The 18,985-nt window shown below is 42.5% G+C and overlaps 1 protein-coding gene across 1 annotated transcript in view; it reads left to right on the forward strand.

Annotated features, from left to right (window-relative positions):
- sv2a (synaptic vesicle glycoprotein 2A) overlaps positions 1-18,985 on the forward strand; it is a 78,227-nt gene that overhangs the window by 40,024 nt on the left and 19,218 nt on the right. The window contains exons 3-10 of the mRNA XM_061882332.1: positions 9,886-10,066; positions 10,149-10,300; positions 10,366-10,499; positions 15,730-15,819; positions 15,903-16,010; positions 18,023-18,111; positions 18,288-18,452; positions 18,531-18,664. Coding sequence (XP_061738316.1) covers positions 9,886-10,066; positions 10,149-10,300; positions 10,366-10,499; positions 15,730-15,819; positions 15,903-16,010; positions 18,023-18,111; positions 18,288-18,452; positions 18,531-18,664 — 1,053 coding nt within the window. The remainder of the gene's footprint in view (positions 1-9,885; positions 10,067-10,148; positions 10,301-10,365; positions 10,500-15,729; positions 15,820-15,902; positions 16,011-18,022; positions 18,112-18,287; positions 18,453-18,530; positions 18,665-18,985) is intronic.

An 18,985-nucleotide genomic window follows, 5' to 3' on the forward strand; every position in this document is an offset into this window, starting at 1 on the left:
CGTGCCAGGGTGTGAGACACATTATTTATAAACTAGAATTAACTTTCACCAACTCAGAAGTGATGCAGCAGCTCAATATGTCAAAATAGCAGCATAAGCTAGTTAGCTCTGTGTGATCACGGCACCTCTAAAAGTAGATTCTTTGTGTGAGCACTTATAATAAGAATATTGCTTATTCTTGTTAATATTCAGGTCATGACATGTAAATGGAGAATTTTTGGCACTTTTTGGATGTTTGTAGAGGGCCTTAGAGGCACGATAAAATCATGGCTCCCGTTAGCGGCATTGTTAGCCAACATGATCTATTTATGTTTATTTCGGAGTTAGAATGCATACCAGTGAAGATGGCACATTGTGTAATTCGTAAATAAAAAAAGAATACAATGAATAGCAAATCCTTTTCAACTTATATTCAATTGAATTAGGGCTGCAACTAACGATTAATTTGAGAATCGATTAATCTGTCGATTATTATTTCGATTAATAATCGGATAAAAGAGACAAACTACATTACTATCTTTTCCAATACTTTATTTTTTTTTAAAACAGCATACTGGCGCCATGTCCTTTTGACTTGCTATAAAAACAAGGCAAGTGTTACAAAAATTTTATTTTTTTTATAAAGTGCACCATTGTCCTGCACAAAAGCAATCATTTTGCTTAGGGGAATTTCAAACCTGACTATTACATATTCCAACCATTCTGCAATGTTGGATGCTGAATGTCTTTCTTCTAGTGCATGGGTGTCAAACTCTGGCCCGTGGGGCCAAATTTGGCCTGCCGTGTAATTTCACTTGGCCCTTGAGGCAATATCACATTAACATTAGAGCTGGCCCGCTGCTGTATTAATCAATCAATCAATGTTTATTTATATAGCCCCAAATCACAAATGTCTCAAAGGACTGCACAAATCATTAAGACTACAACATCCTCGGAAGAACCCACAAAAGGGCAAGGAAAACTCACACCCAGTGGGCAGGGAGAATTCACATCCAGTGGGACGCCAGTGACAATGCTGACTATGAGAAACCTTGGAGAGGACCTCAGATGTGGGCAACCCCCCCCCCTCTAGGGGACCGAAAGCAATGGATGTCGAGCGGGTCTAACATGATACTGTGAAAGTTCAATCCATAGTGGCTCCAACACAGCCGCGAGAGTTCAGTTCAAGCGGATCCAAGACAGCAGCGAGAGTCCCGTCCACAGGAAACCATCTCAAGCGGAGGCGGATCAGCAGCGTAGAGATGTCCCCAACCGATACAGGCGAGCGGTCCATCCTGGGTCCCGACGAGCGGTCCATCCTGGGTCGCGACTCTGGACAGCCAGTACTTCATCCATGGTCATCGGACCGGACCACCTCCACAAGGGACGGGGGTACATAAGAGAAAAAAAAGAAAAGAAGCGGCAGATCAACTGGTCTAAAAAGGAGGTCTATTTAAAGGCTAGAATATACAGATGAGTTTTAAGGTGAGACTTAAATGCTTCTACTGAGGTAGCATCTCAAACTGCTACCGGGAGGGCATCCCAGAGTACTGGAGCCCGAACGGAAAACGCTCTATAGCCCGGAGACTTTTTTTGGGCTCTAGGAATCACTAATAAGCCGGAGTCTTTTGAACGCAGATTTCTTGCCGGGACATATGGTACAATACAATCGGCAAGATAGGCTGGAGCTAGACCGTGTAGTATTTTATACGTAATTAGTAAAACCTTAAAGTCACATCTTAAGTGCACAGGAAGCCAGTGCAGGTGAGCCAGTACAGGCGTAATGTGATCAAACGTTCTTGTTCTTGTCAAAAGTCTAGCAGCCGCATTTTGTACCAACTGTAATCTTTTAATGCTAGACATGGGGAGACCCGAAAATAATACGTTACAGTAACACCGCATTCACCGCTAATACTCTTACTTGCCAACCCTCCCGATTTTCCCAGGAGACTCCCGATGTTCAGTGTCCCTCTCGAATTTCATCCTGGGCAACAATATTGGGGGTGGGCCTTAAAGGCACTGCCTTTGGCGTTCTCTACAACCTGTCTCCACGTCCGCTTTTCTTCCATACAAACAGCGTGCCGGCCCAGTCACATAATATATGCGGCTTATAGACACACACAAGTGAATGCCACGCATACTTGGTCAACAGCCATACAGGTCACACTGAGGGTGGCCATATAAACAACTTTAACACTGTTACAAATATGCGCCACACTGTGAACCCACACCAAACAAGAATGACACATTTTGGGAGAACATCCGCACTGTAACACAACATAAACACAACAGAACAAATACCCAGACCCCTTGCAGCACTAACTCTACCGGGACGCTACAATATACACCCCCCGCTATCACCAAACCCCGTCCACCTCAACCCCGCCGCCGAAAAGAGGCATTCCATTTTTATTTAAATTTTATTTGATATGTCATTGATATTTTTTAATTATTATTATTATTTGAAACTCGATTTTGCATGTTACTATAAATTCATATACTGTAAGCCTTGCTTGTTCAAGATTCAATGCAAAATTTATTTGGGTCCCTATTAAAAGGTTAATTTGTTCAACCTCGGCCCGCGGCTTTGTTCAGTTTTAAATTTTGGCCCCCTCTGTATTTGAGTTTGACACCCCTGTTCTAGTGGCATGGTCGTAAGGCAGATTGACTTCATGTTCCATTCCTCTCCAGTGTAGTGGCATGTATTGCCAAGGTGGCTACACTTGTCCACACATCAGTAGTGAGAGTAATTTTGCTCTGGGTAGCTTTTGGGACGGCGTGGCGCAGTCGGAGAGTGGCCGTGCGCAACCCGAGGGTCCCTGGTTCAATCCCCACTTAGTACCAACCTCGTCACGTCTGTTGTGTCCTGAGCAAGACACTTCACCCTTGCTCCTGATGGGTGCTGGTTAGCACCTTGCATGGCAGCTCCCTCCATCAGTGTGTGAATTTGTGTGTGAATGGGTAAATGTGGAAGTAGTGTCAAAGCGCTTTGAGTACCTTGAAGGTAGAAAAGCGCTATACAAGTACAACCCATTTATTTATTTATTTATTTTATGTCAGTCTACACTGCACGGAATGTCCGCTCGTACTTCCTCTCCATCAGTTTGGTAAAATGGTTCTTCGAGGGAAGAGTGTAACCAGGGTTGAGGACGTGAATCATTTGTCTAAAACCTTCATCCTCCACCATTGATAGTCGCCTCATGTCAGTTAGCAACATATTCAGGATAGCATCAGTCAGTGCAGCCGCTTGCTGTGGTGTGCAGACCTTCCTTTGTACCAAGTCGCTAATGCTGGCTTGTTTCTTTCTGAAATGAGAGAAACCATATTATGAATGTACATAGTAGCATCATTTACATGTAACTCAATACATACCCAGTTGATTTTATTAATAATTTCTGACGTAAAAGACAAATACGCCACCACACAAAAAAAACTGCTAAATTAAATAAATGGACATTGGAGTTGCAGAATACAACAATAACAACACAAAAATGTAACTCATCAAATCAGAACTGGATCAGATATAGTTCACATTTCTGTTGTGAATAATAAAGGATTCACTTTAGGCTACCTCTGAATAATAGCATGAAATATTCCAGCACTTTCATAACGTTTAGTTATACTAAAGTGTCACTCAAGTCTAAATAGATTTCTATAGCTTTATCGATCCATTATGAAACCAACCTGATATATTTCTGTCCGTTACGTTTATTTCGAAATTGGTAAACGTGCGTTTTCGCTCTCAAAACGGAGTCACATTATCAGCCCCGCGTTCCAACAAAGACATAACGTTAACGTTACTTATAAAAAAAAAAAGTGAAGTTATGAATGCCTGTTGCGACTTATAACAACACAGGAAATGAAGTCGTTGCACTATCCAAAAAGTTCCTAACACTCTGGAAGTTAATACACAACAGTTGCTGCTGCGCTCCCTTAAAAAAAATCTCCTCGTTAACAAAAGATTAAAAACACACAAAGACGTACACAACGGATCAATATACTTGGACTATGGACTTGAAAAAAAGTTACATACCGTGAGTTCTTCCCTTCATCCATGGCTCCTCTTCAGGTGCTGCCGAAGCAATGTTGTCCTTCCGTGCCACGCGTGGTCCATGCTGCACGTTTTGCAGGAAACTGTCTTGTTTGAAGTCTTGAAAGTAAAGTGTTCCGACACTTTTGACGACTTAGGTCAGGGGCGCTCACACTTTTTCTGCAGGCGAGCTACTTTTCAATTGACCAAGTCGAGGAGATCTACCTCATTCCTATTTATAATTTATATTTATTTATTTATGAAAGAGATATTTTTGTTAACAAGTTAATGGTGTTTAATGATAATACAAGCATGTTTAACACACATAGATTCCTTTCTTTCATGAAGACAAGAATATAAGTTGGTGTATTTGATTCTGATGACTTGCATTGATTGGAATTACAGTGGTGCTGATAACGTCCGCATTTTCAAATGGAGGAAAAAAAAAAGTCCTCCTTTCTGTCCAATACCACATGAAAGTGGTTGGATTTGGCATCTCATTTGTCCAACTTGCATACTCGTTTTTAAACACTTTATTATGAGAGTAGCATATGTGTGTGGCCCTTTAATGTCTGGCAGCAGGTGAGTGACGTCAGTGACTGTGCGGGTGGGCAAGCAAGTGAGAAAGCGGTCGCTGAGGGCGGGGGAGAAATACATTGGCATCAAACTCCGTAGCTTAGTAGCTTGTGTACGCTAGCTTTCTGAGACTCTTATTTTGTTAAAGAATCTGGGTATTATCTTCGACCCAACTCTCTCCTTTGAGGCACACATTAAAAGCGTTACTAAAACGGCCTTCTTTCATCTCCGTAATATCGCAAAAATTCGCTCCATTCTGTCCACTAAAGACGCTGAGATCATTATCCATGCGTTTGTTACGTCTCGCCTCGACTACTGTAACGTATTATTTTCGGGTCTCCCCATGTCTAGCATTAAAAGTTTACAGTTGGTAAAAAATGCGGCTGCTAGACTTTTGACAAGAACAAGAAAGTTTGATCACATTACGCCTGTACTGGCTCACCTGCACTGGCTTCCTGTGCACTTAAGATGTGACTTAAAGGTTTTACTACTTAGGTATAAAATACTACACGGTCTAGCTCCATCCTATCTTGCCGATTGTATTGTACCATATGTCCCGGCAAGAAATCTGTGTTCAAAGGACTCCGGCTTATTAGTGATTCCCAAAGCCCAAAAAAAGTCTGCGGGCTATAGAGCGTTTTCCGTTCGGGCTCCAGTACTCTGGAATGCCCTCCCGGTAACAGTTCGAGATGCCACCTCAGTAGAAGCATTTAAGTCTCACCTTAAAACTCATTTGTATACTCTAGCCTTTAAATAGACTCCCTTTTTAAGACCAGTTGATCTGCCGTTTCTTTTCTTTTTCTTCTATGTCCCACTCTCCCTTGTGGAGGGGGTCCGGTCCGGTCCGATCCGGTGGCCATGTACTGCTTGCCTGTGTATCGGCTGGGGACATCTCTGCGCTGCTGATCCGCCTCCGCTTGGGATGGTTTCCTGCTGGCTCCGCTGTGAATGGGACTCTCGCTGCTGTGTTGAATCCGCTTTGGACTGGACTCTCGCGACTGTGTTGGATCCATTGTGGATTGAACTTTCACAGTATCATGTTAGACCCGCTCGACATCCATTGCTTTCCTCCTCTCCAAGGTTCTCATAGTCATCATTGTCACCGACGTCCCACTGGGTGTGAGTTTTCCTTGCCCTTATGTGGGCCTACCGAGGATGTCATGGTGGTTTGTGCAGCCCTTTGAGACACTAGTGATTTAGGGCTATATAAGTAAACATTTGATTGATTGATGTTAGCACAGGCAGGATGAAACAGGTCTTTTATGGTGAAGACAGGAACTGTGCAGTCGGTCTTTAGAGTTTTGACAGTAGGTACGGAGTCTCTAGAAATAAAATGTGTTTCTCTGCGTCCGCCCTGTTAGTGATTTTTTTCTTAAATATGAGCTCGCAGCAGCCAGCGTCATCTCACAAGATCCTCGGGTGCCGAGAATGTCAAACAACTGACGACAGTGAAGTCTTGGTATGATTGATGATTGCTAATTTTTATGTCTATTTTTTAATGCCTGGCTTGAGATCGACTGACACACCCTCCGAGATCGACCAGTCGATCACGATCGACGTAATGGGCACCCCTGACTTAGGTAGAACACTTATCTCCATTGAAGCAATAACCTCGAGATGTTTCTCCGCTGAACTATCCGTACTGTTTCCCTCCGCCATTTTTCCAATGTTTCCAGGCAAAACAGACGGCGTGGTCACGTGAGCTGCACATCATTGGCTGGCTCACTGCCACCACATGAGATGTAGCCTCGGCATGTTTTGTACTTATTTTTATTATTGTTTTTCAGCTGTTTGTAAATGTTGCAGTTTATAAATAAAGGTTTAGGGTAAAAAAAAAAGGGAAAAAAAAGAGCCTCCGCGCATGTGCATTGCATATATCCAACAAATCGATGACTAAATTAATCGCCAACAATTTTTATAATGGATTTTAATCGATTGGTTGTTGCAGCCCTAAATTGAATAGACTGCAAAGACAAGATTTTTAATGTTCGAACTGATAAACTTTCTTTTTTTTTTGCAAATAATCATTAACTTAGATTTTAACGGCAGCAACACATTGCAAAAAAGTTGGCACAGGGGCATTTTTACCACTGTGTTACATGGCCTTTCCTTTTAACAACACTCAGTAAAAGTTTGGGAACTGAGGTGACCAATTTTTGAAGCTTTTCATGTGGAATTATTTCCCATTCTTGCTTGATGTACAGCTTAACGTGTTTAACAGTCCGGGGTCTCCGTTGTGGTATTTTAGGCTTCATATTGCGCCACACATTTTCAAAGGGAGACAGGTCTGGACTACTATGAAGCCATGGTCTTGTAACACGTGGTTTGGCATTGTGTTGCTGAAATAAGCAGGGGCGTCCATGATAACATATGTTGCTCCAAAACCTGTGTGTATTTTTTTGCATTAATGGTGCCCTCACAGATGTGTAAGTTACCCACGCCTTGGGCACTGATACACCCCCAAACCATCACAGATGCTGGCTTTTGAACTTTGCGCCTATAACAATCCGGATGGTTCTTTTCCTCTTTCTTCCAGAGGACAAGACGTCCAGTTTCAAATAAACAATTTGAAATGTGGACTCGTCCACAGAACACTTTTCCACTTTACATCAGTCCATCTTAGATGAGCTCGACCCAGTGAAGCCGGCGGCGTTTCTGGGTGTTGTTGATAAATGGCATAGTAGAGTTTTAACTTGTACTTACAGATGTAGTGACAAACTGTAGTTACTGACAATTTTTTGCAAAGTGTTTCTGAGTGGTGATATCCTTTGCACACTGGTGTTGGTTTTTGATGCAGTACCGTCTGAGGGATCCAAGGTCAAGGGCATTCAATGTTGGTTTTCAGCCTTGCAGTGATTTCTCCAGATTGTCTGAAACTTTTGATGATATTACATATCGTAGATGTTGAAATCCCTAAATTCCTCGCAGAAGCTTGTTGAGAAATGTTGTTCTTAAACTGTTTGACAATTTGCTCACGCATTTCTTCACAAAGTGGTGACCCTCGCCCCATCCTTAGCCTGTTCACCTGTGGGACGTTCCAAATAAGTGTTTGATGAGCATTCCTCAACTTTCGGTCTTTTTTGCCACTTTTTCCAGCTTTTTGGAAACACGTTGCAGGCATCAAATTCCAAATGACTCTCACCTTAAAACTCATTTGTATACTCAAGCCTTTAAATAGACCTCCTTTTTAGACCAGTTGATCTGCCAATTCTTTTCTTTTTCTCCTCTGTCCCCCCCTCCCTTGTGGAGGGGGTCCGGTCCGATGACCATGGATGAAGTACTGGCTGTCCCGAGTTGGGACCCAGGATGGACCGCTCGCCTGTGTATCGGTTGGAGACATCTCTACGATGCTGATCCGACTCCGCTTGGGATGGTTTCCTGAGGACGGGACTCTCGCTGCTGTCTTGGATCCGCTTTGAACTGAACTCTCGTGGCTGTGTTGGAGCCACTATGGATTGAACTTTCACAGTATCATGTTAGGCCCGCTCGACATTCATTGCTTTCGGTCCCCTAGAGGGGGGGGGTTGCCCACATTTGAGGTTCTCTCCAAGGTTCTCATAGTCATCATTGTCACCGGCGTACCACTGGGTGTGAGTTTTCCTTGCCCTTATGTGGGTTCTTCCGAGGATGTCGTAGTCGTAGTGGTTTGTACAGTCCTTTGAGACATTTGTGATTTAGGGCTATATAAATAAACATTGATTGATTGATATTTGCAAAAAATAACATTTTCTGGTTGAACGTTAAGTATCTTGTCTTTGCAGTCTATTTAATTGACTATTAGGTTAAAAGGATTTGCAAATCAATGTGTTTAGTTTTATTTACGATTTACACAACGGTCCAACTTCACTGGTTTGGGGTTTTGTAAAAACATGTGTTCTTGTCTTACATAATGATTGAATGGTGGACATTTACAATTTTCACCTGTTTCCTATATTCTATGTTATATATATTGTATATATATATTGTGTATATATATAGGGGTGGGACCTAATAAGTTTACTTCTTCCCACTCCCTTTTGTGCCAATCTTGACATCTACAAAAGATTAGTCACATGCAATGTTTTCAATGTAGCTGTAAATATAATATATATATATATACATATATATATATATATATATATATATATATATCCATCCATCTTCTTCCGCTTATCCGGGGTCGGGTCGCGGGGGCAACAACCTAAGCAGGGAAACCCAGACTTCCCTCTCCCCAGCCACTTCGTCTAGCTCTTCCCGGGGGATCCTGAGGCGTTCCCAGGCCAGCCGGGAGACATAGTCTTCCCAACGTGTCCTGGGTCTTCCCCGTGGCCTCCTACCGGTTGGACGTGCCATAAACACCTCCCTAGGGAGGCGTTCGGGTGGCATCCTGACCAGATGCCCGAACCACCTCATCTGGCTCCTCTCGATGTGAAGGAGCAGCAGCTTTACTTTGAGTTCCTCCCGGATGGCAGAGCTTCTCACCCTATCTCTAATCGAGAGCCCCGCCACACGGCGGAGGAAACTCATTTCGGCCGCTTGTACCCGTGATCTTATCCTTTCGGTCATGACCCAAAGCTCATGACCATAGGTGAGGATGGGAACGTAGATCGACCGGTAAATTGAGAGCTTTGCCTTCCGGCTCAGCTACTTCTTCACCACAACGGATCGGTACAACGTCCGCATTACTGAAGACGCCGCACCGATCCGCCTGTCGATCTCACGATCCACTCTTCCCCCACTCGTGAACAAGACTCCTAGGTACTTGAACTCCTCCACTTGGGGCAGGGTCTCCTCCCCAACCCGGAGATGGCATTCCACCCTTTTCCGGGCGAGAACCATGGACTCGGACTTGGAGGTGCTGATTCTCATTCCGGTCGCTTCACACTCGGCTGCGAACCGATCCAGTGAGAGCTGAAGATCCCGGTCAGATGAAGCCATCAGGACCACATCATCTGCAAAAAGCAGAGACCTAATCCTGCGGTCACCAAACCGGAACCCCTCAACGCCTTGACTGCGCCTAGAAATTCTGTCCATAAAAGTTATGAACAGAATCGGTGACAAAGGACAGCCTTGGCGGAGTCCAACTCTCACTGGAAATGTGTTTGACTTACTGCCGGCAAATATATATATATATATATATAAATATATATATTTCTTTTATATTTTCTGTTATTCTTTTGTTTTGTTGCATGGCTCAAAATAAACCATTCATTCATTCCCTGACTTTAGCTTCCAAGTTAGCCACGACATCGCCGTGCCTTCATTCGTTTCTCCTCACTTTCGCCTCCCCTCTTCTGACGCCTCCTCTCCTCTGTGCTCAGGTCTGATCGTGTACCTGGGGATGATGGTGGGCGCCTTCGTGTGGGGCGGCCTGGCCGACCGCATCGGCCGGCGGCAGACGCTGCTCATCTCGCTCTCCATCAACAGCGTCTTCGCCTTCTTCTCGTCCTTCGTCCAGGGCTACGTCTCCTTCCTCTTCTGCCGCCTGGCCTCGGGTGTCGGGTGAGGACTATGCGCCGTCGCCCCCTCCTGGCTGTGAGCGAGACTTTAGGTTCAATGGCGTGTCTTTTTTTTACTATCCTAGTATCGGCGGCTCCATCCCTATCGTCTTCTCCTACTACTCGGAGTTCTTGGCTCAGGAGAAGCGAGGAGAACATCTGAGCTGGCTCTGCATGTTCTGGATGATCGGCGGCATCTACGCTTCGGCCATGGCCTGGGCCATCATCCCCCACTATGGTGAGACGCGTCATATCTTCACCTTTAATCCGCGTTCTCCTGTCCATGTTTTTGTTTTTCCGCAGGCTGGAGTTTCCAGATGGGCTCCGCCTACCAGTTCCACAGTTGGCGCGTCTTCGTGATGGTGTGCGCCCTGCCCTCGGTGGCGGCCATTTCGGCCCTCAGCACCATGCCTGAGAGCCCCCGCTTCTACCTGGAGGTAAGCTTGGTACACTTCACCTCCATTCGGGTGGCGCTTAACGCCTCGGGCAACTTGAAAGTGCAACAAACACATTTTTTTGACTAGCAACGATGTTTTAATGCCAGAAAATGAATGAAGACAAAACAATAAAAAAATGTCATCATGCTAACCTTAGCATGCTAACACTTTATTAAAGTTAAAAGTTAGAGTACTGCATCCATCCATTTTCTACCGCTTATTCCGTTTCGGGGTCGCTGGCGCCTATCTCAGCTACAATCGGGCGGAAGGCGGGGTACACCCTGGACAAGTCGCCACCTCATCGCAGGGCCAACACAGATAGACAGACAACATTCACACTCACATTCACACACTAGGGCCAATTTTTAGTGTTGCCAATCAACCTATCCCCAGGTGCATGTCTTTGGAAGTGGGAGGAAGCCGGAGTACCCGGAGGGAACCCACGCATTCACGGGGAGAACATGCAAACTCCACACAGAAAGATCCTCAGCCTGGAATTGAACCCAGGACTGCAGGACCTTCGTATTGTGAGGCAGACGCACTAACCCCTCTGCCACCGTGAAGCCCAAGTTAGGGTACTGTCACGCCAAATTTCTTCCCCCCTACAAAAACCTAACCCCCCATTTACTTCCGGGGTCATGTTTCCTCTTACGTCACACATGTTTCCTTTTACGTCACAAAAAATCGTGTTTGCCAACAATATCAACCTAAAACCCATCCGTCTGAAAGAAAAATTAACCCTGAAGTAGTGTTGACCCGTGGAAAACGAATCAAAATCGTTTAATTCTCCGTCGAGTATTTGTTCACATATGCATTCCCAAAGTAACACGATTCGTGGGAAACATGAGTGCTGACGTAAAAACAACGAATGAAACTAAAAAAAATTTAAGTTCACATAAATGTCATTTTAATTTAGTTCACTTACACAGAGAACTAAAAAAAACTGAAGTTTACTGTTATTCATTTCCGCATATGCCCACGAGTCAAATGTGCATTCAGTCAGGAATATCCTCAAGTTAATTTGTCCGATTAATACAGACGTTTTGTTAACGCTATATTATAAAAATATAACGCTATATTATAAAAATACAGACATTTTATTAACGCTATATTATGAAAAATAAAAAAAAATAAAAACTATTTACAAACACAAGCTATGGGATGACGTAAGACAAGGGTGTCAAACTCAAATACAGAGTGGGCCAACATTTTAAACTGAACAAAGCCGCGGGCCAAGGTTGAAGAAATTAACCTTTTGATAGGGACCCAAACAAGTTTTGCATTGAATATTGAACAAGCGAGACTTATATAACTTTATAGTGACATGCAAAATCGAGTTTCAAATAATACTAATAATTAAAAAATAGCAATGGCATATCAAATCAAATTTAAATAGAAATTGAATGCCTCTTTTCTATTTGCAGCCTTCTCAGGTAAATATCAAAATAAACTTTTCCCACAGGCTAATAATAAATTTTTATATCGTAGCGTCCAGGACGAGGTAGTGCTGCAAGGGGTTCTGTGTATTTGTTCTGTTGTGTTTATGTCGTGTTACAGTGCGGATGTTCTCCCAAAATTTTCTTGTCATTCTTGTTTAGTGTTGGTTCACAGTGTGGCGCATATTTGTAACAGTCTTAAAGTTGTTTATACAGCCACACTCAGTGTGACCTGTATGGCTGTTGACCAAGCTTGCATTGCATTAGCGTGTGTGTGTGTAAAAGCCACATATATCATTTGACTAGGCCGGCACGCTGTTTCTACGTAGGAAAAGCGGACGTGACGAAAGGTTTTAGAGGACGCTTGAGGCAGTGCCTTTAAGGCACGCCCCCAATATTGTTGTCCAGGTGGGAATCGGGAGAAATTTGGGAGAATGGTTGCCCCCTGTGATTTTCGTGAGGGGCACTGAAATTTGGGAGTCTCCTTGGAAAATCGGAAGGGGGGTTAGCAAGTATGAGTATTAGCGGTGAATGCGGCGTTACGGCGACACCGCCGCTGGATAAAACCGGCAGGCCAGCTCTAATGTTAATTTAATACTGCCAAGAGGGCCAAATGAAAATACACGGCGGGCCAAACTTGGCCCGCGGGCCAGAGTTTGACACCCATGACGTAAGAGGAAACATGAGGAAACGTGACCCCGGAAGTAAATGGAAGGGAAGGTTTTTGTAGGGGGGAAGAAATTTGGCGTGACAGTACCAATGATTGTCACACACACACTAGGTGTGGCGAAATTATTCTCTGCATTTGACCCATCACCCTTGATCACCCCCTGGGAGGTGAGGGGAGCAGTGGGCGGCAGCGGTGGCCGCGCCCACGAATCATTTTTGGTGATTTAACCCCCAATTCCAACCCTTGATGCTGAGTGCCAAGCAGGGAGGTAATGGGTCCCAGTTTTATAGTCTTTGGTATGACTCGGCCGGGGTTTGACTCACTACCATGAATTGATTAACGTGGACCCCGACTTAAACAAGTTGAAAAACTTATTGGGGTGTTACCATTTAGTGGTCAATTGTACGGAATATGTACTGTACTGTGCAATCTACTGATAAAAGTATCAATCAATCAATCAAAAGACCTAACGATATCCGGGCGGAGACTCTAACCACTTGCTTCTTAGCTAATTTTGTCTATTGTAAAGCTAAAAATCATGAATTTTGATACTTGCCGCCATCTTTGAAGCATGTTACCCGGCAGACATGAGACATTGTTACAACTAGAGATGCGCGCATAGGCAATTATATCATCCGCAACCGCATCACTAAAGTCGTCATCCACCCGCAATGCACCCGAACCAACATTTCATCGAAGCCACACCCGCCCGTTGTTAAATATCTAATATAGACGATGCAAGGCATTAGTGAGGTTAGAAAGTGTAACTCCCTCCAAATAGCACAGACACAATGGCTTTCTTGAACTGATTCATTTGAAAGCTTACTTTCCCTTCAAATTCAACGTGAAAACTGTAATAAATAAAGCATGTTACAAACGTAAAAATAATAACATGCACAGCATGTGGATCAAACATTTTACCAAATAAAATACCAACAAATGACAAAGAAATACCTTGTTGGCCTGCATGCTTCTTTTAGGAGAAAATTGTGATCTTCTGGCTCTTATAGCCCAAACATTTAAAGTCCTTGTGACACTTTTTAGTCTTTCGCCCTTCTCATTACATCAAAACAATAGCTTCCTTACATCCGTCGACAGACCAAACGAGACACTTCAAAATAAAAGTATGCCCACATACTGTTTCAAAGAGTGCTGCTCGTTTTTCGTATGTGGGTAACAATATTGAACTATAAATGGTTGATTTCTATAGTCTAGTAAGGTAAAGTGTTGTACCTGACAAGTTTGGGCTACCTTGCTTCTGCAGCCTTCATCAGAGGTGTCACGTGATGTTAGCGTGACGTTGTCTGTGACGTGATGTATGGAATGTACCATCAAGAGTTGTCAGGTACAACACTTTACCTACTAGCCTATAGAAATCAACCATTTATAAATACACGTCAGTAGGCTAAATGAAACTCTTCAACATAACATTTAACTATGTATAATGTAGCGGCTGGCTACGGGCTGTTAGCCAATGACTTTGGCTGGGAGGCGGGACTTCCGGGAGAGATAGGGAAGTGACGTTGTCAACAGGAAGTGAGAGTTCGCGTTGTCCCAGGAAAAGCGTTAGAGACATGAGAGCAGTTGTGTGGTTGTATTAGATCGTGTGCAATAAAGACAAGACAAACAAAGAAGTTTTATGGGCCTACATTCCTGGGATTATTACAATATATATTTCCGAATTGGTTCAACCGCCACCTATTTAAAATCTATTTTTTCGTCATGTCTGTTACGACTGGTTGGCATAGTGATGCCAAATTGGTCCCTTCGTGGATGCGTCGGCATGAACACAGCAACGGTAAGTTTAAATGATTTGTTACACTTAACAAAAACAGACTATGAACAAAAACACTGGAGCTAACAGACAAAAATAAACCAAGGGCGCTAGCATGAAAGCTAGGAATAGAAAATACAAAAACTATACTTGGCACGAAGCACACAAAAGAGTAAACAAAAAACATTCAGCATGAAAGCTGGAATATCGAGTGGCTTAGCGTAAGAGCCAGCGAGAAAATACATACGGGTAGTAGACAGTCGTGAATGTTGCTCGAAGGCAAATTAGAGTCGCAGAAAGAATAACGAAAAGGGACGGGCTTAAATAGGGGAGTAATCAAAAAGTGACAGGTGTGCAGAAACCGTGATTAGCAGGTGGGATCAATGAGCAACCATGGTGACTGACTAAACAGGAAGTAAGGGTGTAGAACAACAGTGATACAACAACTGGAAGTATAAACCATATGTGGTGATCCAAGTAGCGGATCGCAACAATGTCACCCGCCCGACCCGCGGTTTATCCGCGGACTCCTTGGTTGGGACCGCAGACCGCGCATCTCTAGTTACAACGTTCATTTTACATACATTTCCTTTAAAACTGATGTTGAAACAACGTTGCAAAATTGTTGTATTTGTAAATGGAGACAACTTTGATGTCTAACGTTGAATTCTAAGGGTGTAACGGTACACAAAAATTTCGGTTCGGTACGTACTTCGGTTCAGGGGTCACGGGTCAGTTCATTTTAAGTACAGTAAGAAAACAACAATTTTTAGAATATTGATTGGAAAAAGATAAATACATTTATGGTCAAATCAAGGTCACAACCCGACATTGAATAAACAGATTTTGTTGTAGAATATTGATTGGAAAAAAACACAAAATTCAATGGTCAAATCAACATCACAACCTGAAATTGAATAAACGTTGTATTTTTGTTTTAGAATATTGATTGGAAAAAGATAAATACATTTATGGTCAAATCAAGGTCACAACCCGACATTGAATAAACAGATTTTGTTGTAGAATATTGATTGGAAAAATAACCAAAATTCAATGGTCAAATCAACGTCACAACCCGACATTGAATAAACGTTGTATTTTTGTTGTAGAATATTGGTTGGAAAAATTACCAAAATTCAATGGTCAAATCAACGTCACAACCCGACATTGGATAAACGTTGTCAAAAAGCATGTTGTTTCAACGTTTTATTTCTGTTGTCGAAAACTGTTTGGAAATAATACCAAAATTCAATGGTGAAATCAACGTTAGAACCCAACATTGATTAAGCGTTGTCAAGAAAAATGTTGTTTCAACGTCATGTTTGAGTTTTTACTGTTTTTCTTCTCCAGAATGGGAAGCACGACGAGGCCTGGATGATTCTGAAGCAGGTCCACGACACTAACATGAGGGCCAAAGGTTACCCAGAAAGGGTTTTCTCTGTAAGCGGAGTTCCTCAATGCTTATTATTGCTATTATTATTTTTATTAATAATTCATTTTATGTCATTGATTATCCCACGCAGGTGACCACGATCAAAACGGTGAAGCAGATGGACGAATTGGTCAACTTGGGCGACGGCGCAGCCTGGCACCAGAAATGGAGGATAAAGCTCACCACCCTTTTCCATCAGGTGCTTTAAGTTTCTTCTTTTATTAAAGGGGAACTGGACTTTTTTGGGTATTTTGCTTATCTTTCACAGTCCTTATGTAAGACAAGAACACATGCTTTTTTTCCCCCTGTGGATTCTAAGTTGTCAAATACAGCAAGAGGTGGCTAACAATTAGGTTGCGAGAATGAGTCACAGAAAGGGCAGGCTTAAATAAGGATGGTAATCAACAAGCAGGTGAGAGTCCGTAAACAAGGAGCAGGTGAAACACATAATCAACCATGGTGACAGAACAAACAAAGAAGTGCACAAACAATGCAGCTAATAGAAGTACTATTTTCCACCCACAAAGCCCTCTAAAAACATCCAAAAAGCACCAACAAGACTCCATTTACATGTCATGACCTGAATATTTACAAGAATTAGCGATATTGTCGTTATAAGCTCTAACTACTTTTAGCGGCGGCGTGATCACTGCTGTATTGACATGTTGAGCTGCTGCATCGCCTCTGAGTTGGTGAAAGTTAATTGTACATTATAAATCATGCCTCTCACCTGGATAGTGGAAGGTTTTGGACAAAAACTCACAAGCTGGTCAACTTTGACAGCCAACTTAGACCCGGAGATGGCCACGAAGACACAAAAAACTTTTTTTTTTTTTTACCTTTGTCAGGATTATGATGAATTGTTGATGTAACGGGTAAGATATAAACATCCCATCAGTCTTTATCCCAGTGAAAGCAAACATTTTACAGTAAGTGATTGTTTTATTATGTTTGTATATATATCTTGTTTAGTACTTAGCAATACTGCTACATGATGCTTTGTGTTTCACGAAAACTGCATCTTTTTAGCACACAGCTTCTATAATTTGGAGCTCATCCTCCTTGAGTTTAGGACAACGGACAGTCAAAGTACAACAAAGTACAATCTGAACGACTGTGGGTTTGTGCCACAAACAAGCAAATGGATACTTGTAGGAGAATGCCTCTGAGACGATAAATATTTTGGATAACATTGGATGGCAGTTCTGTTATTAACTACATTCCTCCATAAAATATATAAACAACTCTGATCAATTTTTATATCACTTAAAAGAAAACTGGTTTTATTGAATAACATGTCACCCAAATATTTAATAAAGGCAAATACAAATAAGGCAACAAGAGAAGTATATATGTATATATATGTATTCGAGGGTACTGTGGTGTGCTCAATACCGGGGTAAGGCTAGATAAAAACTATTGACGATCCCCTGAAGAGCAGGGAAACCTGCAAAACAGGCTTGTAGGGATGAAATAGCACTTGACACGCTCTCACCCGACACTGCGGCGCGAGCGTGATGATGTCACGTTATCGATGGGAAAATGCATTTTTAGACAATATGATTTGCCTGACCGGCTAGGAGACACCGAGAGTAACAAGCGGTAAAAAAATTTATTAAAAAGAACGTATTTAAAAAAATAATAATTAAAAAAAAAAATATGTGTATATATTTTTTTTCTTTTTAACTTGGGACTTCCCGTGGGCCGGATTATGGACGTTGGCGGGCCGTAGTTTAGGGACCCCTGATCTACATCAATAATAGGCTTTGTCTGGGTGGATGGACAGGACAGATTAAAATGAAAAAAAAACAATTTAAAAAAACAATAATAAAAAAAACAACAACAAAAAAAACATATATATGTCCATCCATCCATTTTCTACCGCTTATTCCTTTTAGGGTCGCTGGGGGCGCTGGTGCCTATCTCAGCTACAATCGGGCGGAAGGGCGTACACCCTGGACAAGTCGCCATCTCATCGCAGCATATATATATATATATATATATATATATATACACATATACACACATTATTTTTAATCAATCACAAATTTTAAATATACATGTACAGTTATTTATTTATTTTATTTTTTTAATTGATTAAGAATCATTTACAAGTACAAACCGTGATTTATTCTAAAATTATTTTTTTTTGGACGCCCTTAATGTAAACATGTAAAATTAAAAAATGTTGCTCTGTGTATGATCCTTCAGGTGTGGAGTAATTTCCTGACAATTTTCTCCCCTGAGTACCGTCGCACCACCTACATGATGATGGCCGTCTGGTTCTCTATGTCCTTCAGGTAAGGACCGAGGACCCAAAAAAGCAGAACCTTGGCTCTAATACTTCATTAAAAGTCGGGGTTAGTACCATTAGAAAGCTCACCCCTAAAAAACACAGGGCTAGAATTTGCAAAAGTCCTTCTGAAAAAGATTGATAGTGCATGAAAAGGTCATGCTCGTGCTTACTCTCGCGCAGCTACTACGGTTTGACCGTGTGGTTCCCCGACATGATCAAGTACCTTCAGAAGCAGGAGTACTCGTCACGCACCAAAATCTTCTTGAAGGAGAAAGTGGAACACGTCACCTTCAACTTCACGCTGGAGAACCAGGTCCACCGCCAGGGAGAGTACTTCAATGACAAGTGAGGCGGTGACACCGTCGCTGTATCATAATGGAGTTACTGCATCCCTTCATGTTACGTTTTCTTTTTCCTTTGCAGGTTCATGAACCTGAAGATGAAGTCCATGGTGTTTGAGGACTCGTTGTTTGAGGAGTGTTACTTTGAGGACATCACCTCTAGCAACACCTTCTTCAAGAACTGCACCTTTATCGCCACCCTCTTTTATAACACAGGTAGGGGACCCCCATGGCATGTTTGTTGGTGTGGTGTTGCCTTGAGTATCGCAGGGTTGCGTTCAAGATCCTGCATTGTAGGGACACTGTTTATTTAATGATTTATATCAGGGGTGTCCAAACTGCGGCATGCCTACGCTTACAGTTTGACCCGCGAGAGAGTTTCATAACAAAACTGGCCCGTGGGGTGCTATCAGCAAAATTTCAAACATTTGACAATCTAATTGCTACATATTTGCTGCCATCTAGTGGACAGTGTTAGTAAATCTGGTCATTACCCATGAAATTTAGATTGACCTAATCACAGCACATAATTTCTAT

The sequence above is a fragment of the Nerophis ophidion genome, linkage group LG21, assembly GCF_033978795.1.
Source record: "Nerophis ophidion isolate RoL-2023_Sa linkage group LG21, RoL_Noph_v1.0, whole genome shotgun sequence".
NCBI classification, from domain to species: Eukaryota; Metazoa; Chordata; class Actinopteri; order Syngnathiformes; family Syngnathidae; genus Nerophis; species Nerophis ophidion.